General features: G+C 42.2%; 1 protein-coding gene across 1 annotated transcript in view; it reads left to right on the plus strand.

Moving 5' to 3' along the window:
• Positions 1-25,788, plus strand: part of LOC121284978 (sperm-associated antigen 16 protein) — a 1,312,939-nt gene extending 1,287,151 nt beyond the window's left edge. The window contains exon 16 of the mRNA XM_041201017.1: positions 25,394-25,788. Coding sequence (XP_041056951.1) covers positions 25,394-25,569 — 176 coding nt within the window. The 3' untranslated portion in view covers positions 25,570-25,788. The remainder of the gene's footprint in view (positions 1-25,393) is intronic.
• The last annotated feature ends 1,442 nt before the right edge of the window (positions 25,789-27,230 follow it).

A 27,230-nucleotide genomic window follows, 5' to 3' on the forward strand; every position in this document is an offset into this window, starting at 1 on the left:
CTCGGTGTCAAATTTTGTTTAATAACACTCTTGTGAAGTGTTTTGGAATGTTTTATTATGTCAGTGGTGCTATGAGAATTCAAATTGTTGATGTTCTTTTTCAGAAACAACTAAAAGAATGTTTCTTTATGTCTCAATATTTTTCTTTTGGTGCCTGCATTGATCATCGCCTGACAATCCTGAATGCTCGGTTATATTAGATATTGATGTCACTCAAGGATGACCAAGACTAAGATGGTGCAAGCCCTTCTAATGGCTCTTGGGTCATTGCCAATGATCTGTATGTCTTTGCTGGACCTGAATGCTCGGCTTCTGCCCACACTCATTTAATTGGCAGAAGTACACAGCAAGCATAATTGAGGAAGTTACAGACCCAAGGGTCCCTGTTCTTTTCCCTTTGCACTAAATGGAGAGGTAGAAGAAACTTTTTTCACATGCACTGTCAAACCATAGAAAGACTTTCACAAGTAACGATCAATGCTAAATTGATTGCGATATTGGGAACGTTATTGGATAATTGCTTAAAAGGAGAATATCAAAGGCCATTGGGAGAAAACAGAAAAATGGGATTTTTGGCTGGATACTGAAAAATAAATTTATAAGATTAAATGGTCTACAGGTTGTATGCCAGTAAGACTACTGACTGGACATCCGAGAGCCGCTGGGATCTGCATGTTAATAATTAAAAAGTGGGTTATCACAAGATGTCAGCAGTAACGATGGAGTTAAGCTCCTTCATCTTCACTTAAAATCTTTCAAAATGAATCCCTGAAAACAAACCATCAGCTAATCACTGCCAACTGATTTAATTACATCAAAAGCAAATCACTTCTGCAACAGGAACACAGTAGCAACCTAAGTAACAAATTATGACAAGCACAGGGAATGATAATGTTGCTGAGGGCAAAGGCTTAAGCTCAATAATTTAAATCATAACAAAAAGCGCTGGAAAAACTCAGTAGGCCTGGCAGCATCTGTGGAGAGAGAAACAGAGTTAACATTTCAAGTCCAATATGACTCCTCTTCGGAGTCTGAAGAAAAGTCATATTGGACTTGAAACATTAACTCTGTTTATCTCTCCACTGATGCTGCCAGACCTGCTGTGTTTTTCCATAACTTTCTGTTTTATTTCAGATTTCCAGCATCCGCAGTGTTTTGCTTTTAATTTCAGAATGATGTTTATCATAAGAATTTTGACTAATCATCTAGTGTGAAGGATTATAACCATGCAAAACTGTATATTACATCTGCAAGATATTGGCCTGAAATGTTCTGGAGCAGGGTTTCTTGTGCCATGCACCATAGTTAAATTTTTTTCTACACCTTTCAGCTCCAATTATTTTTGGACCAAAAATTTCTGGAAGTGCAAATTGTACGAGATCAACATGGTACCTGGGACCTAGGTAAATGATAGGGTTAACCGTCTATCTCCTTAATCAAGTAACTTTGAGAACAGAGAACAAGTCAGAGGAATGACAGAGAAGAAGATGGGTTGAATTAAAGCCAGAAGGAGTAAGAAAGAGAGGGAAAGAAAGATTGAATTAAGAAAGTGAGAGAAAGTGAGACAGGAATGAAAGTAAGAAAAAAATGTTTAAAAAAATCTCTGAGAACAATTTACTACCCTCATGTTTGAGACTCCACAGTTTCATTTGTGCCCTTCCTGGGCTGAAAAGGTTGAGTGGCATCGTAGGCACTGTACGATAACAGCCCTAATTTTCTGAGGTGAGTTTAATTATTATCTATGGTACAAACCTAGCGGTTCCTTGATATTCACAAGAAAATTGATGATGAACTGTCGCTTTTGTGAGACCAAAGGTGGAACAAATTGTCCAGTTATTTGTGGAGTTTTGAAACTCTGTGAGGATCTCTTCCTCACCACAAATTACTGGCCTGAATTTTATCCTTGGCAGGCATGCAATCAGCAGGCCCAGGAGTGGTGGGAAATGGACCCCTGACCACGATCAACCTCCGACCACGATTTCACGCTGACTGGCCAATTGATGGCCAGCGCTGCCAGGGTGAGGGTGGGAAGAAGGTGGGCGATGTTGTCATTGCAGGCATGGGTGAGTGCTGCAAGTGAGCTCTCTGAAGGCAGACAGCTGCCTCAGAGTGCTGCAGACCTGCAAATGATGAAATAAAGGTGTAAAAGCTGCAAAAAAAATGTCCATGCATTGCAACCAAGCACCTGAAAGCATACTTCATAAAAATGCTGCCCACAGATATTTATTTTTATTTTGTTTCATAATGGAGATTTCATCCCGCCCTTGGATGAGGTTTGATGAAAAATGTAAAGGCCGCCTGGCCGATTCGCCCATCCACAAAACATAAGGTTAGACAGGCCACGAAAAATCGCAGACAATTGCGCCGTTAATGGGCTTAATTGCCCACTTAATTGTCGACGGGTGCACTTCCGACTTTTGAGCGTGCCCGCCAAGTGAAATACCATGCGATTGCGCAATGACGTCGGGGTGCTTGCCTGAAGCCATGTCACGCGATTTTACACCTGCCCGAGGGATGTAAAATTCTGCTCACTGAGTTATTTACGCATTAATAATAAAATGCACGTTAAGCTCGCTGTTATTTTTGCAGCAAACCCTGGGCCAATATTAAATCTGCTGTACCTCTACAAGAGAATAGAGGTTAAACTGGACCATTGGATTTTTATTCCAGTGTTGTTTATTTGATCGATCCAATAATCAAGCATTCAGAGTACTGCAAATAGCCTGGAAGCTTAGGGATAACAACAGAAAATGGTGGACATAGTCAGCTGGTCAGGAAGCATTGTCGAGAGAGAAACTGTAAAAGTGAGAGTTGTAGATCCTTCATCAGAACTGGAAGAAATTAGAGATGTAATGGTTTTTTTAAACAAGTACTGAGGCACAGGAAGGAACTGAGAGGACTAAAGGGTGAAAAAGGAAGGTCTGTGAAAGGATTGAACAGCAGAATGGAACAAATAATAAAAAGAAAAGAGTGTCCAGAGCAACTGTAAATCCCAACAGCTAAACCATTATCATCACATGCTGCCCAAAAACTTGGGAGCAGTGGTTATGCTCTGAAAATGTGGAACTCAGTGTTGAATTCAGAAGGTTGTAAAATGCCTCACTGAAAGATAAGGTGCTGTACCTCCATATCGAGCTTTGTCAGAATAGCGTAGGAGACTGAGACCAGAGGGGGACTGGATAGCGATTTAAAATGGCAAGCAGCCAGAAGCTCCAGATCATGCTTGCAAACTGAATGGAGTTCTTCAGCAAAATATTGACCCAACCTGTGTTGGGTTTCCTTAGACCACCATTAGGCCATAACCGCTCTCCTATTTTTTCAGGCTGGAGGCGCTGGTAATGGTTCTGTTGCTGCCATTTACAGTTCCTCCAGACCCACCTTTTATTTCTTTACTTGTTCCATTACCACCTTCCACCCTATCACAGGCCTTCCCATTTGTTCTCTCTTCCTCCTCCGCCCTTCCTTGCCTCCATACTTGCTTAACAACTGTTACATCACTAACTTCTTCCTGTCCTGACAAAAGGTCATCAACATTTTGCTTTAACTGTTTCTCTCTCCATAGATGCTGTCCCATTTGCTGAGGACTTATGGAAAATTGTGGTTTTTATTTCTGACTTCCAGCATCCAGAGTATTTTGCTTTTGTTACTGTCTGAATTTCCTAACTTCCCTCGCAGGCTTTCCATGGATTGTTCTGAACCATGACAGAGCTTCAGCAGCACCAATTAAATGCTTAGAGAAAGGGATCATCATCTTCCATGTTCATGTCTCCTCACTTGAAGGCATCCACATATGACCAGTTCACTAATTTTTTAATGCAGCAGAGAAAAGATTGGATATTAAAGCAGCTCCCAAACCACGACTCTGTGGTGACTCACCAATGTACTGGAATAATTTGGAGAGGTAGCCAAGTTAGCAGTCCAAGGCTATCAAGTGAATACAATTGCTGAAAAAAAGGGACATATCAAAGATTTTTGTCTTGCACTCATCAGGACATTTCACAAGAATACCAATATAAGGGGAAAAAAATAACAATTTACATTGCATGTGAAGAGAGTGCTGATTGATTAGCAAAGTGGACTCTGATTGATAGTTGCCATAGAGAATGGACCAATGATAGTGACTGACAGTTAACTGCCAAGCATTGTTTAAAATTTAAACCAGGCAGTTTGACCCCGTTGGTCAAGGCATTTCCCTGAGGAATGAGTCAGCAAATGGCTGTCACTTATTTTGTTTAGCTGAAACAGGTGCAATGTGTGTACATGTTCTTTCTCACTGCAAAGAACAGGGCCCTGTGTATTAATATATGTAGTTTCCAGTACATGCAAATGTGCCACAAGGTGAGTCCGACTGACAATCTTAAATAGGTTGTCAGCGTAATTCTTAGCATAACGAGGATTATTTAGCAAATGCTGTTCAATCGCAGAATCACGTCTAATGTTGGACACTGTATTTTGAGTTTTGCAAGCATGGGCTGGTTGGGTACGAACTGTACCTTGCCCATTGCAAACAGTGGCTGAGACATGCTATTTGATACAATTCACCAGTCTTTGAGACGTACAGCCTACATACCTAGCATCACACTGGCATTGAAATTCATATGTAATATTACTCATTTGTACGATAGGCAGAATGTATTTTTGGCTTGATGGCAACATCATGTTAGTGATGAATGCCACTCGTGTTGCTACTGCACAGTAGCAGCACGAAACAGCTCACATTTGTGAGATACCTTGCCCTTCTAGGGTGATCTAAGGTTACTGGGCATTTTTCAGGGCTGAAATTGACGGCCTTAGGCCCGTTTATGAGTTTGCATGATAAGCAGTGCAAAATGACCTGATTAGGGTATCCATTATCACTCAGGGTGCCTTTGATGTGCCCTATTTCAGCATCAAGGTTGCATGGTGAGCAAATGGCTTGGGCGCTATTTACAAGGTTGCTGATAAAACCAATTTTATAACAAGTGGAACTGCAAGAATCCCAATGTGTATATTGAGCAGTGAAGGTAGGCTTGTGGGAGACCATGGTAGTGAACCCCATGGCAGATTTCTAAACTAGTACATCTAGGAAAGGGAGTTCATTTGACTGCTCCATTTCAAAGGTGAATTTGAGCGCAGGATGGAGCTCATTAAGAAATGTAAGCAAATTACTACATGCAGCTGAGGATTTAAATAAAGCAAACGTATCATCAACATATCGGAAATATGTGAGGGGTAGGAGGTTAGATGTCATTCCATTGAAGACACATTTCTCATGGAACTCAACAAAGATGTTTGCAGGAGCTGGGCCCAGAGGGGATCCCATGGCATTTGGGCATACATGATGTCATTAAGACTGAACTCAACTGCGCGAGTTGTTGAATTTATAAGTTCATTGAATACTGATTCATGCAATGGTGGCAGGTCTAGATTGCCATGATAGAGTGCTGCAGCGGAAATATCTATAGCTTCCTTTAGTAGAATATTGTTGAATAGGCTAGCAATGTCAAATGAGCTCGTAGACATAGCATTGCTATCGATATGCAAGTTCTGTATGGCCTTCTCAGATGTGAAGGAGACCTTCACTGTGTATGTGAAAAAATTGGTTAAAACTAGTTGTAACAATTCACCCAACCATTTAGCCAATTCATTTTATGCAGAATTGGTCACAGATAAAGTAGAGTGTAAAGGGAGATCGCTTTTGTATATTTTAGGCAGCCCATACATACGCAGACTGAGCGAGGCATGAGGCTGAACCCTGTCATATATATCACATGGTAGCTCACCGCTCTTACACAAGTCCAGTAATGTTTTTTTAGCTTACTTTCAAGCAAGGCTGTCTGATCATGTTGAGCAGTAGGTCCAATGGATACAAATTTGGACCTGTCATTAAGAACGGTGTGCATTTTGTTGATATAGTCACCCTTGTTAAGGATGACTATTCCCGTCCTCTGTTAGGTTTACTGATGTGTATGTCCGGGTTGGTCTTAAGGCCTCACAACATTGTAAAACATTCATGTTGCGTGTGGAAGTCAGACAGGTCATTCGGAATCCCGCAATACCCGTGCGCTAAGTCAGCTAGGTGCACTTTCAAAGGTTCAGCGTCTTCAGTGGACGCTGGTTGGTGGCAGAATAGTTGAGAGTAGAGGAGTTTGAATTCAGAAAATATCTCTTCCCGTTTGATTTGGGATGAAGGCACACTAAAATTAAAACCATGTGCAAGAATAAACTCCTCGCTTTCTGAGTCACGGTCAGAGAGATTTGTTACATGTTTAGTGGCATCATTAATTGTGTTGCCACACAGCTTCCACTTAAGTGCATTTATGGCGCGGAGATGTTTCAAATGGGTACTGTTTATGGTGCAGTCATCTAGTGAAGCAATATAGCGGCATAAATGGATCAAATCGAAAAATGAAAGAAATTTGCGCACTTCAGACCAAGCGCAGTGTTTAGCATGTCATAAATTAGTAACTGTATTACCAATCTGTTCAACCTCATCTTGCATAAATGCTCGCTCAGTTGTAGGACTGTGTCTCACTTTAGCATTATCAACATGTTTGGAAATGAAAACTGGCTCAACCTTGAGCTTAATACTTTAAGACTTGGAGAAATTCGATTATGTTGTTGATATCCTGAATTTGGTCTTTGTTGCACCTCTGTCTCACTGGCATTGAAACTCATAGACCACATTACTCATTTATGTGATAGGTAGGACTTCTTTTTGGCATGATGTTGTTACTATGATGCTAGGTATGTAGGCCATATGTCCCAAAGACTGGTGGATCGTATAGAACAGCATGTTGCAGCTGCTGTTTGCAACAGGCAAGGTACTGAACTTACCCAACCAGCCCGTGCTTGCAAAATTCAAAACACTGTTTCAAACATTAGATGTGATTCTGTGATTGGACAACATTTACTAAATAATCCTCAGTGTGCTAAGAATTATGCTGACAACCAATTTAAAATTGTCAGTTGGGCTCGCTGCGTGGTGCATTTGCATGTACTGGAAGCTACATATATTAATACACAGGGCCCTATTCTTTGTAGACAGAAAGAACATGTATACACATTGGGCAGAAATTTCTGCCTTCCGGGTAGGCGGGCCAGACCCAATCTCCGGCAGACGGGGAGCTGATCCCCGCCGGAGAAGAGGGCCCCGCCGCCATTTTAAGGCCCGCCCAGAGTGACATCCGCCAAGAAGCACTATGCACTTGGTGTGCGGGCGGGGGGGATTCCCCAAAAGCGAGAGTGCGCACTTTCACGCATGCGCACATCCCCCTGAAGCTAAGGGTTACCTCAGGGTGATCGCTGACAGTTCTAAAATCATTAAAAATAAAAATTTAAAAATCTTTAACATGTCCCCCTCATGTGACAATGTCACATGAGATGGGACATGTTCATAATTGACACTAAAACTTTATTAAACTTTTTAAATCCCTACACGTAACCTCATCCCACCGGTGGATGAGGTTTCATGCTTTTTCTATTCCCCGCCGGGGCTCCTGGCCTGCCTGCCAACCTTAAGGTTGGACGGGCAGGTCCTTTAATTGTTTTAATGATCCTGTCAATGACCTTAATTGGCCATTGACAGGTCGGTGGGCCCGCAGCTGATTTTGCTTCATCCCTGCCTTCCTGAAAATTTAAATGGGGCGGGATGATGATGGGGGTTTCCCCCCCGAAGTTATCCCACATCATTTTATGTGTCAGTGAGCGGGCCCTGCCCCCTGCTTGCCAACAGCAAAATTCAGCCCACAAAATAAGCAACAGCCATTCACTGACTCATTCCTCATGGAAGTGCCTTGACCAATCGGGGTCAAGCTGCCTGGTTTAAATTTTAAACAATGCTTGGCAGTTAACTGTCAGTCATCATCACTGTTACATTCTCCATGGCAATGCCTCTACCAATCAGAGTCTACTTGCCAACCAATCAGCACTCTCTTCACATACGGTGTAAATTGTTGTTTTCCCCTTATATTGGTATTCTTACGAGTGTAAGATGAAACGCTTGGACATGTCTCTTTTTTCAGCAAAACTCAAGTTCTGTACTACCAAACGACTATTTGAATATAGTTGGATTTTCAGGAAACTTTTTATAAAACAGCATGCATGTGGCTTCTAAAGGTTAAAGATTGCAGAATTAGTGGTGCATTAGTGAACCGGATTGTAAACATGTGTCAATAGGAAGGCAGGCAGAAGATGATAAATGGAAGAAACCTCTGGCATGGGCAGTGGCAAGTGAGTTTCTGTGGAGGTCTTCTCCAAGTCCCCTGTTGTTCACATTGTTCATGGATGATGAGAGTACTTTGGATATTATAGAATCTAACGATGACATTAAGCCAGTGGCCAGGTGACAAGTATAAAGAAGCATTCAAAAAAAATCAGAGCAAACAGAGCTGAGAAAGACAGATGGAGTTTAATGTGGATAAATGTAGTGCAATACATGTTGGAACATAAAGTATGAGCATGTACATATGTAGAAGGGGTACTCATTCGTAAAGGATATGGCTAGAATTATTTTTTCACCAAACGTTTCAAGTAAATTTGAACCTCTTGTCAACAAAGCTAATCAAATCACCAGGATGCATAATAAAGAACTTTTTCATGCATGACATAGAATTTACAGCACAAAAACAGGCATTCGATCCGACTAGTCCATACTAGTCTTTATTCTCCATGAGTTTCCTCCTACTTCATATAATCCTATTGTTCCTTTCTGGTTCATGTACTTATCCAGCTTCTCCTTAGATTCATCCATGATATTTGCCTCAGCCACTCCAGGTGATAGCATGTTCCACATTCTAACCACTCTCTGGGTAAAGAAGTTTCTCCTGAGTTCCTTTTTGGATTCATTAATGACAATCTTATGTTTATGGCCCTAGTGGAAACATCTTCTGTACAACTATCCTATCAAACATGTTCATAATTTTAAATATCTCTATCAGGTCATCCCTTAGCCCTTTCATTTCTAGAGAAAGAGCCAGCTCCTTCGCTTCACTCATTATAAGCATTTTACTCCAAGTCAACAAAGGTTATTCAGGTCTTGTTTGCACTTCTAATGATGATGCAATTGGAATACATACTGTGCATGTAACCATTAACTGATAGACTAAATGGAAAGGGGTTGCAAAATGATATGGAACCAGATTTCACTTGGATTCCGTCTCATTTCTCAAGCTGAGCCAGTTTCCAATAAATCGGTAGAGGGAGAAGGCAAATCCACCGGCCACCCTTCCCTGCATCACTGGGCAACACTAGGACCAGGATTTCCCATACTCACCAACGTTGGGCATGAGCAGACAATAGGACGTGATTGGCTTCATGGCGGCATGAAACCAGTTTGCAATCGTCCGCTCAGCCTCGGATATCGGGAGCCTCATTGTAAAACATCAGCATATAATTATTAAGCCAGCCTGCCAGCCCCATTCCACCCCTCCCCCCCCCCACTGCTGGAACATCCGCCCATGCGGGAAAACACGCCGACGTGTTTCACAACAGCGCATAAGTGATGTGCACTTGGCGGGCTGCACTTCATTCAGGACTTCAAGGTTTGATGGCCAATCTTGTTTCATCAGCACTCGCAGTCATCAGCGCCGGGCTTCACAGGCAGCACCACATCACTTTTAAGGCGGCTCATGGGCATGTCTCTACCCACCAGATCAGCCAAATGTGGGTGGCTTTTCAATGGCTACACAGCAAGGTCTTGCTTGGGAAAGGGGGAGAAGTGGCCTCAGGCAAGGGAAGAGGCTGCAGGATGAGAGCTGCACTGGGGAAGGAGGGCATCCCAGGGTGTGTATGGGGGCACATGTTGACCTATGCAAGTAGCATCAAGATGCTGAGGGCTGAGAAGGCAGTCTCCAGAGGAGATGAGGCCAGATGGACATGTGAGGGTATATGTGTGGGACTGGGTGGTGATGTCCCTTGAGCTGGCAGTGAGTGAGATGCCAGTGAATGTTTGATGGGCTTGAGTGTTTGAGTTTAGAGTGATGAGATGGTTGCCATACCCTGGTTGCATGGATGAGATCATTCATCCTCCATCTGCATTGGATGGCCAACCTCTTCTGTTCAGCATTGGCACTGATCACCGCTGCCATTGCCTGCCATGCTGGATTGGTGATGCCACTGCCCATCCTGCAGCCAAAGTGGGGGTAGAGGACATCATAGTGGGTCTCCACGGCATCCAAATAGCATTCCAGTGACACATCAGTCTTTTTGCCTTTTGTGGACATCTTCCCTTCAGTAGTCGTGGGCTGGAAGCAGTGAGGTGTGTGCGCACGGCTGGACTTTAAATTTGTGCCCAGCGTGATGAAGTGGTGAGGTGATGACGGTCGGGAGAATGAGAGCCCACCCACCATGGAAACGGTGTGTTTCCTGGGAATGTATAAATAATGTGGTGGGTTTGGGATGTCATCGCATGACAACCCACCATCACGGCTGGCAGGTAAAATGTCAATTTACCCGCCCACTAACACACTTACTGCAAATCTGGAACGATTCCACCTGAGGTCTATTCCTGATAGACCTGCCACCCACCCTGAGTATGAAAATGAGGTACATTGATAATCTTCCACCTGCAGAGCATCCAAATTGGAAATTTTGGCCCTGGTTTTAACCCAATCCACCCTGCAAGAACAGGCCGTTTGAGTAGTTAAAATAGCGGACTTCGACTTGCTGGCCCATTCCAGCTGAAAACCCATTAACCTCCATTTTATCTTGGGACCGGACTCTTCCACCAAACACACCATTCAAAAATAAGTGAGTGCCTCATTACCAAATGTAAATTGGGATTAAGACCAATATGTAATTTTAGCTGGTCAGCTAAGAAATTCGCCCAACAGCAAATCTGCTGGGTTAAACTTTATGCGATTAGTTTCACAAACTGATAGACATGACTAGAAACTGGATTTAAAAGGACAGTAAGCTACAGGCAGTCAGATCATAGTGTTGTACAGTACACTGCCCTATGAAGAAATTGCGAGGAAGCGTTTTAAACAAGTGAGTGTACGTGGACTCTGAATTCTGTCCATTTGTTCAGTGCTTCCCAGTAATGAGCAACAGTGGTTCTTGTTTCCTGACAGGGTACATTTAGCTGAGTGCTATAGAACTTTTTAAGCTCAAACAGCTTATCACAGGTGTACTTCTATTTCAATACTGCGCATGGAAGAAAAGCAGCCTCTACAAACAAGCAGAGCAGCTGCAGGATCTGTTAGGGTACAGCTTGTGAAGTGCTGCTTGTAGAAGGCCTTATACCAGCCCATATGTGTATAGGACAAGAATTATTTCCCGGATGTGACTGAGGAGCACCCACATCAGGAGGCTGTGCTTCCCCAGGCAGATTGTCATTGATTTATGCAGCCTCCTGCATCAGGTTTTGTTGGCCTCTAGACTAGGTGACCTGTGGTTGTCAACGTCACCACTGCACTTAACCTTTTTGCCTCAGGCTCCTTTCGGGCTGTTCCAGGAGACATCTCTGATTCTGCACAACCGCAGCAAGCAGATCAACAAAGCCCTCTATGCCAGGCCTGACAACAAGGAAGCTGAGATGAAGGTGAGTATATGCCAAAGCAGTTGAAAGTGGTTCCGAAAAGTTGAAACTGACCTCCAAAATAGTGATTTCAGATTCTCATAGCTAATCCTGCGAGTACAAGCATGGCAGCAGCTTATGCAGCAGTACATGGACGGCTAGTGAATAGGAGGAACAGCCAGAACAGCAGCAGCACTAGGAGACACACCGAGAGCAGCAGCAACAACAGCACCAGGAACTGCCTTCTCCAAAACCACATGCCACCCCCCAGGACAGAGTGGGCGAACACAGAGCTGCGGCTTGTGGGAGGTCTTATGAGGAAAGGTTAGACCAACTGGGCTTGTTTCCACTGGGATTTAGAAGAGTGAGGGGTGACTTGATTGAAGTATAGAAGATCCTGAATGGTCTTGACAAGGATGTTCCCTCTTTTGGGTGAGTTCAGACATAATTGAACTAAAATTAGGTGTCCCCCTTTTAGGACAGAGCTGAGGACAAATTTTTTCTCAGAGAGTTGTGCGACATTGGAACTCTCTGCCTCAGAAGACGGCGGAGGTGGGGTCATTGAATATCTTTAAGACGGAGGTAGATAGATTCTTGTTAGGAAAGGGAAGCAAAGGTTATCGGGGCTTGATGCCAGTGAGGAATTAGTAATGCAAACAGATCTTATTTAATGGCAGAGCAGGCTCGACGGGCCAAATGGTCTACTTCTGCTCCTATTTCATCTGTTTGTATGTTCATAAGTACAGGATATACTGGCAGAGGGTGAACATCCTGAACATGACGGAGCAACAGTGTCTCAGGAGGCTCAGACTTTCTTGGCAGGTTATTGCTGATATCTGCAGCCTCCTAGAACAAGACCTCCTTCCAAGAGGACCAGGTGGGCACACATTTCCAATGCCCCCATGGTCATCACAGCCCTGAATTCTTCACCTCCAGCTACTTCCAGCGATCTGGTGTTTTCATCTGCAGGATTTCACAATTGGCTGCTCAAAGATGCATCATCCGAGACCTCCAATGCCTTGCTTTGTAAGGCTGCAATAATGTGAACTTTGCCATTGACGAGGCCAGTCAGACACAGAGGGGCGGCTGGCTTCGCCACAGTGGCTGGATTCTCACAGGTGCAGGAGATCACCAGAAGTTGAGCATGCATGTGTGTGATAGATATCCAGGGAGTTGCTATAACTTATTCATTCTGCAGCAGTCACATCCCCCATAGGTTTTCTCTTCTCCACACACAGCATCAACGGCTGACTCCTGGGAAACGAGGGCTACTCTCTGGGGGCCTGGCTGCTGACTCCTGTAAAGAGCTCTAGCAGGGACCCAGAGGAAAGATACAGCAGGAGCCACATCATCACAAGGGCAATATCGATCAAACCAATCAAGATACAGTTCAGGTGCTTGTATGGATCTGAAGGTATATGCCCCATTAAGGGTCTCCATAATTATTGTGATCTGCTGTGCCCTTCACAGCATTGCACTGCAGAGAGGATCGGAGCTACAGCAAGAGGATGGTGCAAAACGATCGACATCCAGGGAGGAAGAGGATCCAGACATGGCAATGTGTCTGCAACTGCACACCTGGCTGGATGGAAATGGACATGTTTGAGGAGGCTAACTGCAAGTTATGGATGCGGGAGGCAATAGGATAAAGATGAGTGTGAGTGTTGTCTGTTCAGATGAAGATTTGAGGAAGGGCCTGGAGAGAAAGGAATTTGTAAAATTGCAAGATGTGTTGGTTGGAGGAGTAATGTGCAGGAGAATGCTCAGGAAGTCAGAAAGTGATGGATGCCACATAAAACTGGAATGACACCCATCTTTTTGGACATGACAAGCTCATTAAACCTTGTGTGGCGCTAAATCCATGTCCTGGGCACCGCGTTCCTGTTGCTCACAGCCTCTGCTACTTCCAGCCACACCCATTTCATTTGGCTGGCTGACTTTTTCCTCCCAACCAGCAGAAGAGAGGTTCTCTCTTGTCCCCTTACTACCTCCAGCATGATCACCAGGGAAGAGCCAGAGAACTAAGGTGGAAGGCAGTCTTCCCCTTTTTGCTTTCATTCATTTACTTTCAGAATGCTTCAGCAGCAAGCTTCCCTGTAGCCATTCTCATCCCTATTAGAATCCCTTTAAATATAGTCTTCCTTGACAGAGTGCAGGATGGCTTCACATCCGCATTCTGTTATTCGCCAGGAAATCCAGAAGTGGGATGCTAATACCATGGTTGAGTTGAAGAGCCATGGTTAAGCCTACTTAAATTTACAATGGGTTCTCAACTTCCCCATGGTGTGCAGGTCAGATTCCACCCAGTGTTTTGGGAAATAACTGGGTATTATTAGTTCTAAGATAAAAGCTAGTAGTTCTAAACTTGATTGAAGTCAACAAGCACAGAAACTGGTATGAAAATTACTAAGCACTTTCTTTCACTGCCAGATGACAATAAGCAAGAGATCTATGCAATACTCACAACTGGCCTATGGTTCAGGTCACAGGGTGACCATACCATCTGTTCTGGAGCAGAGCCTGGGAGTGTGTATCAAATTTACTTTTCCTTTTCTTCTGCCTTTCCTAACAATAGCACAGTTCATTCTTTTTATACAGTTTTAAGGCGAGCCTGATCAACACTAAATTTGTAGATTTAGTATTATGGCTTCTGACTTCTTTGTTATCTTGCTGAGTTCAATGTCCAAAGTTGTGACCTTTATCTGTGCTATATCTGTTCCTGTGTTTTAATCAGCAGATAAAAGTCTGTGGTATGGGGTTATCCGAGCAGGTTGTTTTTTTGTCCCATTTGCTAATACATCCAAAGTTAGAAGTGGCTAAGCTAACTTTTAGCAAAAATTCTGTACCTTGCAGTTTGGACATTAAACAGCAGATAAGTGCCAATTACAGATCCCACTATATATAAGTTTATGGACAAGCATGAAGCATTGGGGCACAACGTAATGTCCCCAAATGATCCAGATGGTGCAATTGTTGTTGAAGACTTTGGGCACCCATGTTTTAGTATGAGCCTTGTTGTTATTCTGTTGGTTGTCATTGCAATTGGCACCACAGGAAAGTTTAAATAAGTTAACAGGTACCTTCAGCTTTCAGCCTCCATGAACGCAGCCCTTTAATTTTTGATTGTCACAGAAATGAGAACTGTAATGAGTTTCCTAATGTTTCCTGTTAGGCTCATGTAAGGCTTTCCTCAGAGTATAATCCTCAAAGCTAGCATGACTTCCAGCTTCTCTTCCTCCTTTCTGGGGAACGGCAAATGCCTGTCTCATTCATGCAGCAGGAGAAGCAAACTAAAGCAGTTTGCAAGAATAGGAATGCAGGTGTGTCACCTTCATTTTTATGATTGTTGCAAGTATTCTCTTGGGTGACCAATTGCGCTGAGTGATCATGTGATTCCCCTGGTGTGAATTTCAATTCTAGCACTATGCAGTGATACTGCAGCTGATTGCAGCATTCCTTACTGGACACTCATAATGTGGAGTTGGAGTGACGTCATCAGGTTATCCAAGTAGCCAATCACATTAAAGGATTTTTACAGACCCTCCAAACCAGGAAACTAAAAGCATTAAAATAAAATCACTTTTTAAAAAAAATTTCTACAGAGGAAATTAAGGATTGGACATATACACGGGGGCAGAAGTGAAAGTTAAAGAATTTTAACCAATTTCTTTAAGAAATTATTTTTTAAAAATTAGCTGAAAAAATCTACTGGTTTATCATTTAACATCACTCCACGATTGTAAGATTATTTTTTCATGGCCAGTTCTGTTGTTTGTCAAATTTTATTAATCACGTCGCCGTGGAAACCCAATTACATTTAACTGAACAACGTGAAACATTTTAAGGGATCTCAAGAGGTGATGAGTGGGTGAGAAAGTTCAAATTCTCGCTGATTTCAATGATCTCCCGCTCAGGGGGAACACAGCACAGCCTGTGTTGGACCCTAAGTGACAGACCACAACTTCAAGATTTCCGCATTGATTTGCTTCAGTCCATGTGGTTTAGGTGCACCAGCGGTGCTGTTAGGGAGTTCCAGGATTTTGACCTAGTGACAGTAAAGTGACAGCGATATAGTTCCAAATCTGGAAGATTTGTGGCTTGGAGAGGAACTTGCAAGTGGTGGTGTTCCCTTGCATCTGCTGCCCTAGTCCTTCTAGGTGGTAGAAGTCATGGGTTTGAGACCCACTATGATGCTCTGCTCTGATTGCTATTCCCAAGATGTTTCCCCACCATGACATTTGCCACTTGACCCATTTCATTCCCCAGGACTAGAACCAGCACTTCCCCATTAGACAGGAAACATACTGATCAAGAAAGTTCTCCTGAACATTCTTCATAAATTCCTCTTTTTGCTCTTAATACAATTTCTGCCCGTTCAGTATTGGGCTAGTTAAGATCTCCTATTATCACTACACGATAGCTCATGCACCTTTCAGCTATTTCCCTGCAAATCTACTCTATCTCCTTCCCATTATTTAGTGATGCATAAAATACACCAAGTAGCAAAACAGCCCATGTACTTACCTAACTTCCCTTTACAAGCATCTGTGGTAATCACCCCAACTAGTCCATGTGGTAGCAAGTTCTACATTCCAAGCACTCTCTGGATAAAGAAGTTTCTCCTAAATTCCTTATTAGATTTAGTAGTGATTATCTTATATTCATGGCCCCTAGTTTTGTACTCTCCCAGAAACGGAAACATCTTCTCTACATCAACCCTAACGAAACCCATCATGATGAGACTTTAAATCAAGACCCTGTCTGCCCACACAGGTTGACCTAATGTCATTATTTTGAAGATGACCGGGAGGTTCTCCCCAACATTTTTCCCTCAATCAATATCACTGAAAACATAATCTGCTATCTGCTGTTATCAGATTAAGTGCTATTTGTGGGATCTTGCTGTACATCTGTTGTCATTTGCATTTCCTACTTTTCAATCGTGAATGTACTCCAAAAGTATTTCATTGACTGTAAGACGTTTTGGGATATCCTGAGGTTGTGAAAGATGCTATATAAATGCAAGCATAAAAGCAAAATGCTGCGGATGCTGGAAATCTGAAACAAGAACAGTAAATGCTGGAAAAACTCAGGAGGTCTGGTAGCATCTGTGGAGAGAGAAACAGGGTTAACATTTTGAGTCCACATGACTCTTCATCAGAACTAAAGAGAAGTGAAATGGGGTGAAATTTATACTGTTTAAGGGGGAGCAGTTGAAGCTGGATAGCTCAGCGATAGGTGGGACAAAGGAGTGAGTGACAAAGATGTCATGAACAAAAGGACAAAGGGAGTGTTAATGGTAGTGGTAAGGGCTAAAAAAAAAAGGTGCTGATAGTGGCATAAAGGTAAGAAAGCAGAATGTGATAATAGTAGAACAAGGGTAAGCACTGTGTGAAAGAACAACATGAACAAGTAACAGATGGCCCTATTGGGGGATGTTGCTCGACCTGCTGAGTTTTTCCAGCATTTTCTGTTTTTGCTATATAAATGCAATCCTTGTTTTTTCCCTTTTTTCTATCAGGTCACCATTCAGTCTTCTCTTCTCTAGAGCAAAGAGCTTCAGCCTGTTCAGAGTTTGTCCAAATGGATTTGGAAAGGGCTGTTTCAAATTCAATAACAAAAAAAATATGCTAATTGTAATAATACCTACCCTGGGGTGATGAAAGATATGTTTGCGTTGTGATACCAAACTATGAGGCATAGTCACCCTATGAAATAATAAATGGTTAGGGAACCAGGGTCAGTATTATAATACATCTACAATGAGTTCAAATCTACTGGAATGAGTGAACCCCAATCATAAAATTAGAAGTACAAGAGAAATTGCAAATAAAAACAGAATTTGTTGGAAATACACAGCAGCTCTATCAGAGTGTAAAAAAAAATGATACAGTTTGATGATTCCAGTGCAGCCCCTTTTCAGAACTGTTTTCATAATGTAATGTGTTATTTTATTTGTTCATTTTGTTTTGTTGAACAAGCATTTAGTGTATAGCTTCATTTCTGACTTAAGAGTGTATTAGGCTCAGAGTATTTGCAGTAAACAGTATAGCAACAAACAGTATGTATACAAAAAGTATGTAATTTCTTTTAGGTAAAATTGTACTTCAACAAGCTTTTATAAAGATATAAACACTTAATCAATTCTAAATTGTGTATGCTTTAGTTTTTAGGGCTTTGGTATTTTTATGGTTGATATATTCCTTATGTACAGACAGGAATGACATTATCGGTCTCCTCTATTATTGCCTTATCATTTGAGTTCTAAATGCCACTTAAGCTGCAGTATTGTGATATTCACTTTGAAGAAAATTTGCATTTGTCCCTTGGTAATAAACCCAATAGGAAAACTGCTTATTGAAAAAACCTTTTCCCATTATACTGCACATAGAAAGTGGTTTTCATGTGGAGATCTATACCATTTCTCCATGTAAGATTGCAACCCAGGGATCACAGATCATTCAAGAGTCGAGGAGTTATAAGTGGTTTATTAAGAAGCCACAATTCAAATTCAGAAAAAGTGGACATATGACCCAAAACTGGTGAGGACAGTTTACAGGTCCTGGATCGGATGGACTTCAGATGGGTGAGGCAAAGTGGTTTGAACTCTTTAGCTATTCTCCTTTGGTCCCCTCTCCAGCTGGCTAGAAGCATTAAGCCGGAGCTAGCGTGAATCCGCTTGGAGGGACTTTCCCCCCTGCCCAACGTGATCTTTCTTCCTGGGCCACCTGTTTAGAAATGTTATTTTTAGGGCTGATGGATACCTTACTCGTTCAATCGTACCTTCCCATTCAGTTGTCCAACTCCAGTAATTGGGTATCCAAGTTGAACCCCTCCTATTCCAGCTCCTAGGCAATGAGGTCATCTTTGGCCTATCTCTTATATGGGCATCTTGCTACATTCTTTCAGATAGTTTGTTTTAGATATGTGGATATGAGGTTCAATCTTATGAGGCTCAGAAATGCCTACACAAAGGCCTGTGCTTAGGGTTATGTCCTTGGCAGAGATAACAAGCCTTGTGAAAAATCCTGACCATGCTGTTCTGTGTCTGTGTCAGCCCTGGTAGACTGCTGAATTAGTGAGAACAGGGATGGTGTTCAATTAATTTCTTAAGATTTAATAAGGACATCATCCCTTCATTTCTTACACCCATGCTTTATCAAGGGTATTTCTCCCAAACACCCTGGGAGTGGATCTAAAACACACAGGAGGCCAGTGTGATAGATTAACAGAGTGCAATTGGCAACTTTTCCAATTTCTTACCATTTTCAGTTATCAAAAGGGAAGAACGAGCATTGATCCAGCTCCTTTCACAAACTCAGGCTGTTCCAAAGCACTTCATAGCTGATGAAGTACTTTTGAAGTGTGGTCACAGTTGTAATGTAGGAAACTGAAGAAATCTTGGAAGAGCTGAAGAACTGAATTGCTGCCTGCAGTACTCAATGATTTCTACAATAAAGAGGCTGAGCATGGTGTCAGGATGATGGATCAGATACTTTTTCCAAACACCTTTGGCTCAGTATGTTCTCAAAAAGGCCCAGAAGGAACATCAACCTTAAAGAATAAAAGGGCAAGGGCATTCACCTGACACAAGGAATGCAGATGGTAGATTCCAGACTGATCACTTTATTATCTTTTAGGACCTAAGCTGTCAATAATTTATCGTTTGACAAGTGCAGGCCATGTTTGCCAATGCCCCATGTAATCTAGCTTATCACTTTAGAAAATCAATCATCTTTGAAGTTTGAGCTATAAAAGCCTGTCACACACTAATGAATTGAATTTAAGTATCTGGACCATAACAGCTAGGACCATGTGGCTGCATCTATTGTTGCCAAATGACAGTGATATGATTCTGAGTCAGATACATTAGTGAAGTGCCTCACCAAACACAATATAACTTGTGTATTGCTGAAAAAAGCAATATGCTGTTGAAGTTTTTCATCTTGCACTCATCAGGACAGGCACAAGAATGCCAAATTTCAAAGTGAGCAACAACTTATACTGCATAAAAAAGGATGCTGAATGGTTGGGAAGTCGACTCTGATTAGTTGAAGCATTTCCATGTAGAATGCCAGGGAATTATTAGCATACTTGGGATTGTTCAGCAACTGCTGTCTAATTGCAGAATCATATCTAACATTAAACATTATGTCTAAGCTTTATGAGTGTGGGCTGGTTGACTAAGGTCAGTACTCTGCCTATTGCAAACAGCCCAAAGGACATGCTGTTTGATACAATCCATCAGTCTTTGGGACATAGGGCCTACATACCTGATATAACACCAGCACTGAAATTCACATACTGCATTACTCATCCAAATGGTAGGCACAATGTCTTTTTGGCTTGACTGCAGCATCCTGCTAGTGGAAAATACCACTCATGTGGGTACTGCATAGTTACAGTGTGAAATGTCTAGCTTCACCTGTTGTTCAAATTTTTGAGACACCTTCAGGTCCAAAAGTGGTAGCCTCCTGACCATTCATGAGTATGCGCGATATACATCAAGCAATGATCTGATCAGGGTAGCACAGGATCGCTTTGATGATTCCTATTTCGGTGTCAAGCTTGCACAGCGAGCAAATTGCTCAGGCCTTATTTATGAGATTGTTGATAACACCAACCTTATAACACATGGAGCTGTAGGAATCTCAGCATGAATATCGGCCAGTGAAGTTAGGCTTGCGGTAGACACTAGCAGGGAACACATTAGCAGGTTTCTCAACTAGCACATTGAGAAGAGGGAGCTCATTTGATTGTTCTATTTCAAAAGTGAATTTGAGCATGTGATGCAGCGCATTAAGGTGTGTAAGGAAATTCTTACATGCAGCTGCAGATTCAAATATAGCAAACGTATCAGTAACATTTCAGAAATATGCAAGGTAATGGGAGGTTAGGGGTCGTTCCATCAAAAATGCGTTTCTCGTGGAAACCAACAAGAATGTTAGCTTGAGCTGGGCCTGGAGGGAATCCCATGGCAATGCCATTTATTGGGTCATTAAAGCTGAACTCAACTGGGTAAATTGCTAAGTTCATAAGTTCAATAAATACAGATTCAGAGAACGGTGGTGCATCTAGATTGTCATGATATAGTGACATGGCGCAAATGTCTATGGCTTCCTTGGGTGGCAGATTAGTGAATAGGCTTGTAATGTCAAATAAGTACAAAGACACAACATTACTCTCAATATACAGGTTGCAAATAGTCTTTTCAATAGTGAAGGAAAACATACTCAGAACTGGTTGTAGCAACTCACTTAACAATTTGGCCAATTCACTTTGTGCAGAATCAGTCATAGATAAGATAAAGCATAATGGAATATCAATTTTGTGTCTTGGGCAGCCCATATATACATGGATGTAGTGAACTATGTCATATACACCATAAGGCAGCTCATTACTCTTACACACATCAAACAAACATTTTTGTAAATTGCTTTTGAGCAGGGCTGGGTGGCCATGTGGATACGAATTTGGACCTGTCATTAAGAATGGCATGTATTTTGTCAATATAATCACACTGTTGATGACTTTTCCTCTTAGAGATAAGAAAGAAAGGACTTGCATTTATATAGTGCTTCCCAAGCACATCACAGCCGATTACTTACTTAGAAGTGCGGGCACTGTTCATATTTGGCAAAGCATACCAGGGTAATTTGTACATAGCAAGAATCCCCAAGCAGCAATAAGCTAAATGACCAGATAATCTGGTGATATTGATCGAGGGTTAATGTAGATCAATACACTGAGAGAACCACACTGCTCTTCTTCAAAACACTGCTGAGGGATCTTTTACATCAATTGAGAGGTCAGATGAGGCCTGGATACAGCCTCTCATCCAAGAGACAGCACCTCCAATGGTGTAGTACTCCCTCAGCACTGCACTGAAGCATTTGCCTGGTTATCGGGCTGCTGGCTTGATCTCACAATCCTCTGGCTCAGAGGTGAAGTGCTGCCACAGAATCAAGGTTGACTTCTACAAAGGTGTTTTTTGAGATAGAGCAGAGAAGGCTTATGTGTGCTAATTGTTGAAAGGCAGCCCCTGCCCTAAAGTAGGGGTGGGGCAAGAGAGTGAATTTCCAGTACTGCACCAGCTCCATCAGAAGAAATAAATCAAGCAGAGTTTTTTGGTGTAATTTTAAAACATTTTACCATTTTCAAATTCTAGCCATTTTGTTTTAAAATAAGGACTGAAGGTGCACTTTAATATTGAAATGTTTAGTCACAATCCAACAAGAGAGGGTAGAGGATAAGTTTTTTTAATCTTATAGTAGCATTTAAGATCAAGTGTAATGATTCATTCTATTATCTGAATGTAGTTTTACAACCCTAGTAGGATCACTTTTCGATTAAGATCAATTCCTCTTCCGCAGCATTAAGTTGACCTTCCTGTGCTTTGCCTGCTTATAATGAAACTACTTTATCGACCCACAGTGGTGAAGTATGTGGGCAGATACACTCCCTTGCGATAGAGCACAGTATATCATAGTGATTCTTGTATCTGTTTCTTTTACCAAATGTTCTTAGTTGTCGCACATTCAATCCTTGTGTACAGATGTGAACCCTATATTTGCTTCAAAGGGACATTTGCTTGGTGCAGATAGTGTGTTTATGTTCCTGGGATGGCGGGGCAGTGTCTGTTCCTCAGACTGTTGCTATTGAGAACAAAGAGCACCTGGAAACTCAATGTGAAGCCTTCAACAGGAATCTGTAATAAATACTAGCACCTGCTGCATTGGACACCCCCATCTATCCAGTAGCTGGTGCTGCGTCAGGCTTTGTTCTGGCTGAAGAAGCTAGCTAGCTATTAAAGGCTGGTAAACAGTGTGAATTTATCACACTTAACTGCAGACGACAAAATACATTTCTTGCAAAGGGACTGGAATATTCATGGCAATTACTGTATAAATCTTTTTCAATCTAAAGTATATCTCATGTATCTCTCTGGCTGTCTCAATTGTGCTGTCCATTGATAAAAGGGAGGGGATTGATTAAAGTTTATGTGTTATACCCCAACCCCTTCCATTATTTATGTTGTTTGCAGCTAAAATCACTGTATTGAGAGCAATTTAGTATCAAGTGAGCAGCAGGACAATTCTCTGGCCACATTTACATAGAGAAGGTCAGTCACGGCTTACAGTCTTTCTTGCAGTCTCAAATGTCTTTGATATTTTAAATCTGCTTCCCAGATTATTATTCGTATTGATTCCTTGGTGTCATCACAATGCACTTCAACTCGACCAAAAATATACCAGACACGTTGCTGCTCAAATGGGATTGGATTATGAGTTGCAAAACATGCTAGCCCACACCTACAGCCTTATTTATATACATGGACCCCCATATTGTGCCTTGAAATGAATTCATCGATCTTTTGTTCAGTGCAACTTATCATTATAACATTTAATTCATAAGCAGAGGGACATTAGCCTTTTGAATTCTGGTGAGAAAGATCCATTCCCTATTAAAGGAAGCCAAAACAATATTAAAAGGAATTGAAAAGGATTTCAATTATTAATGTTAAACAAAATGATTGGGAGAACCGGCGGTATGTGGGGTTTTATTAAACGGTGTAAAGTTGGCTGATTTACAGACAGTGTACAATCTGTATCCTGCACGATGGCGATACGCTACCTCCATTGCTAGTTCTAAGCAATGCAAAAAAACAGTTCACTGAAACCCGAAATAAACAAAATAAGTATGAGAAAGGGATTTACTGATTTAGGGTCAACATGGGACGGTTGACTCTGGTTTGCGTTCTTCATTAACATGAATGGTATTAACTGACCTAATCTTCTTCTACGAGACCATGGAGTGCATAAGCTGTCAATGTTTCGTTCCACATGGCTGCGTCTATGTAAATAAAGATCCATGCACTCTGGCCCACTTGACTGGTGCCGGTTCTATGTAACAGTGGACATTCTGTGCCTGAGTGGTTTCCCAGAGCAATCTCTGAGGCCCAATTACACAACCTGCCTCTGTTAAGGCAAAAAGTGAAAGAAGAACTCCTTTCTCTATGCAAAAAAGTCACGGCAACAATATATAAATAAATGGTACCAAATGGGCCACATTGAATTCAACTCTACAGGGAAAATCTTCAGGTCTTAGCTCATTTTATTGGCACAGGTATAGGAATAGGCCATTCAGCCCCTCCAGCCTGTTCCACTAATCAATTGGATTATGTTTGATATGTATCTGACATCTATTCATCTGTATGGTTATATATCCCATAATATCCTTACCCAATAAAACTCTATCAATCACAGTTTTGAAATTTTCAATTGACCCCCCGGCCTCAACAGCTATTTGTGGAAGAGAGTTTTAGATTTCCGATACCTAGTAGTTTCATGGTCACCATTCTGGAGATCTTGTGGCTCAGTATGTAGTGCCCCTGCCTCTGAACCAGAAGCTCCGGGTTGAAGTCCCACAACTTGTTGGTCACAAGAGGAGTGTTCATGATGTGGTTCAATAGCTGAAAATCAGCCTGTTATTCCATGTGAAGATACAAAACAAACATGGTCTCCATTTACTGAGACTAGTTTCATTCCTTCCACATGTATTAGTTTGTTAAATTTAAATTCCACCAGCTGCCATTTGAACCCATGTCTCCACAGCATTTATGAGGACTTCTGGATTACAAACCTAGTGACATTTCCAAGGCACCACAGTCCCCTTCTGTTAAGACAAGCTTCCTGACATCACCCCTAAATGAACTACCTCTAATTTTAAGGTTATCCTTTTCTTTTGGGCTCCTCCATCAGAGGAAATAGTTTCCCTCCATCTACCCTATAAACTCCTTTAATCAACTTAAACACTTCAGTTAGATTACGGCATTGATCTTCTGTACCCAAGGGAATACAGATCAGCTCTAAGCATCCACCTTTTTCGGCTGAGCTCAAATAGAAGTTCCAAGGGTTCAATGGAATCCTGGAGCTATGGAATCATTTGTTCCATCCGACCTGTGCTGGGTCTTTGAAAGAGCTATTGAATCAGTCCCTACTCCCCTGCTCCTTCCCTGCTCCCCTACTCCTCCCCATAACCCTGAAATGTTTTTTTTCCCATCAAGTTTTTATTCAATTCCTTTCTGAAAGTTACTGTTGACTATGCTTCCACCAATCTCTCTGGCAGTGCATGACAGATCAAAACAACTGGCTATCTAAAACAACTTCTCATCTAACCTCCGGTTCCTGTACCATTTTTGTTTAAATCTCTGACCTTTGGTTCCCAATCCTTCTGCCAATTTTTCCTTTGTTACTCTTTCAAACGTTTCATGATTTTGAACACCTCTAGTCAAGTTCCCCGCACCTTCTATGCTTTGAGGGGAACAGCCCCAGCATCTCTAGCCTCTCCATGTAACTAAATCCCGCATCCCTACTATACCATTCAAGTAAACCTGCTCTGTACCATCTCTAAAGTCTTTAACATCTTTTTCTAAAGGACAGACACATTACAGAAAGACATATGGTTTCTCCCTCGTACTGCGCATTATTGGTGCACTGAACACCAAAGCTGAGTTTCCACCTTATGATATAGTGTTTGCTGTCCAAACACAGCAAGTTTATTAATTCAAATCCCTGTCGATTTTGATCGTATTCGCAATAAGGAATTAAAACAAAAACATCCGAGCTACTGATGTGATTTCCACATCAGGACACTCTTGACACCGCGTGACCTTTTAATGGGTACATATTATCACAACTGATTTAATGAGCTATTTTGCGAGAAACCACACATGGCTGAGGGGTGGGTATCCGCAGCTTTTTTTTCCCAAAAGCCACTGGTGTTAAACTGGTGGTCTCGCTCAATAATAGCACTGTCCTGTTGCAGTGATAGCGATGCCCCTTTCATTTGGTTAATGGTTCTATCTTTTTCGTGGTTTTTTTTGTTCCCTCCCAGGTCAACTGGTGGTCATGGCCAGCAACGATGGGACTGTGAAGATATTGGATCTGCCGTCGGGCCAGTTGCATAGTCTAACGGGACATGATGATGCAGTGCAATGTGTGCTGTTTGATCACAAGGGTGAATACGTGGTGTCAGGAGGTTCCGACGGTACTGCCCGCCTCTGGACTTGAAGCAACAGTCAGAATAACCTAACATTGATTCTACATTTTTTTTTTTCCGTTTGAGATGTGTGTTTGACTCTTACCGTAATTGATCAGATTTATTTCTGTTGAAAAATTGGATAATAAAATGGCGAGTTCTCCTAAACTTTGTATCTGCGGTTTGCAACAATCAACCTTGTTCAATTTTGCTTTTACCAACCTTGTTCAACTTTCGTTACTTAATAAATTGCTGTGTTTAAAATCGACTAGGTGTTTATTTCAAGGGAATGATGTTTGTATCTCAAAGTGCCAGTGGTGTTCCTCCAAACATCAAAAAGCAACTGCTCCACAGATACGAACTTTTAGTGTCCCTGTTAGTTGGAAGGAGCTGATTGATTTCACTGATGCAAAAACAGATAACATAGCTTCGGCCTTGTTGCCCTGCTGTCTAGCCACAGGTATCTAATACTGTTCAAGTTACACTACCCGAAACGGGCCGGAGGCAGATTCAGTAATAACTTTCCGAAGGGAGTTGGATAAATAATTGAAGAGGGGAAAATTACGAAAGAATAGGGGTGTGGGACTATGCACAGGTATGATGGGCCGAGTAGCCTCCCGCTGTGCTGCAAGATTCAATGAAGAATTCGCCAAATGGGATTGTTTCAATAAAGAATCTGCGGTGTAGTAAGTGTTGATATTTTTCTGTGTAACACTGCTGCATTTGAAATGATCCTGACCTGTACGCATTATGTAGGGGGTGTGGGGGTGGTGCTGGACTATCCATCGCTCCTTTTGTCTGATCGAGATATATAGTTGCTTGCTTGACAATGACGCCTAATGACAACGCAGACGTACTGCATGCCTGGAAACTTACTGGCCAATGTACCTTTTAGAGGACTCTTAGCCAAGCTAGCAAAACATAACCTCGAGTCGACTGGATAAATCAGAGCTACCGCCAGCAAAGCAAGTACAGCCGAGTCAGAGCAGGGAGCTGGTCGGAGAAAGCAGCAATCCCACAGTGGGCAAGGAGAATAAGACCAATGGGGATGTGCTGCAGTGACGAAATCCGAACAATTTTAACTATTTCTGAGACCTGAGGACAAGCTTCAATTGATAAACATAAATTAGCGTTGCCTCGCTGAGCGAGCAGTTTAGGGATGTTTGCCGGATGGTACTTGATAGACCACTCGCCTGTTTGCATTGTGGCCTTTGCATTAAAGATATAGACAGCGGTGTACCCAGGGCGAGTACTCAGAGCAACACAGCGGCAAGAACGCATTGGCTTTGAGCGCTCTCCTTGGTGCTGAAAGTGGATTTTCTGTATTTTATAAAGGTGATGCTCATCAAGCTTGAACAGTTCGAGCTATTCCAACCAGAAGGAATCGGGTGCGTAGTGCGAACATGCAGGAGCTGTTAGAGTCTCAGGTGGGATCCCGCATCGCCTTGGACACACTTACAGCAGCCAGTCTCCACAAGGCGTTTTCTCGCGGTTGGCCCGGCACCGACCGTCGCTTTCTACCGAACCTTTAAAACGGCAACTTTATTGTTACAGGGGTTGCTATTCGCGCTGGGAAGAGGGAAGGCGAAGGGGATGTTCAGCTGATTAAAGATGTGTGCATTCGGGACCTACTGTTTAGCGACCCTTTCGCCTTCATTGAAGATGCGCTCTGCGTAAACAAGTGTCAGTTGAC

The sequence above is a fragment of the Carcharodon carcharias genome, chromosome 12, assembly GCF_017639515.1.
Source record: "Carcharodon carcharias isolate sCarCar2 chromosome 12, sCarCar2.pri, whole genome shotgun sequence".
Taxonomy (NCBI): domain Eukaryota; kingdom Metazoa; phylum Chordata; class Chondrichthyes; order Lamniformes; family Lamnidae; genus Carcharodon; species Carcharodon carcharias.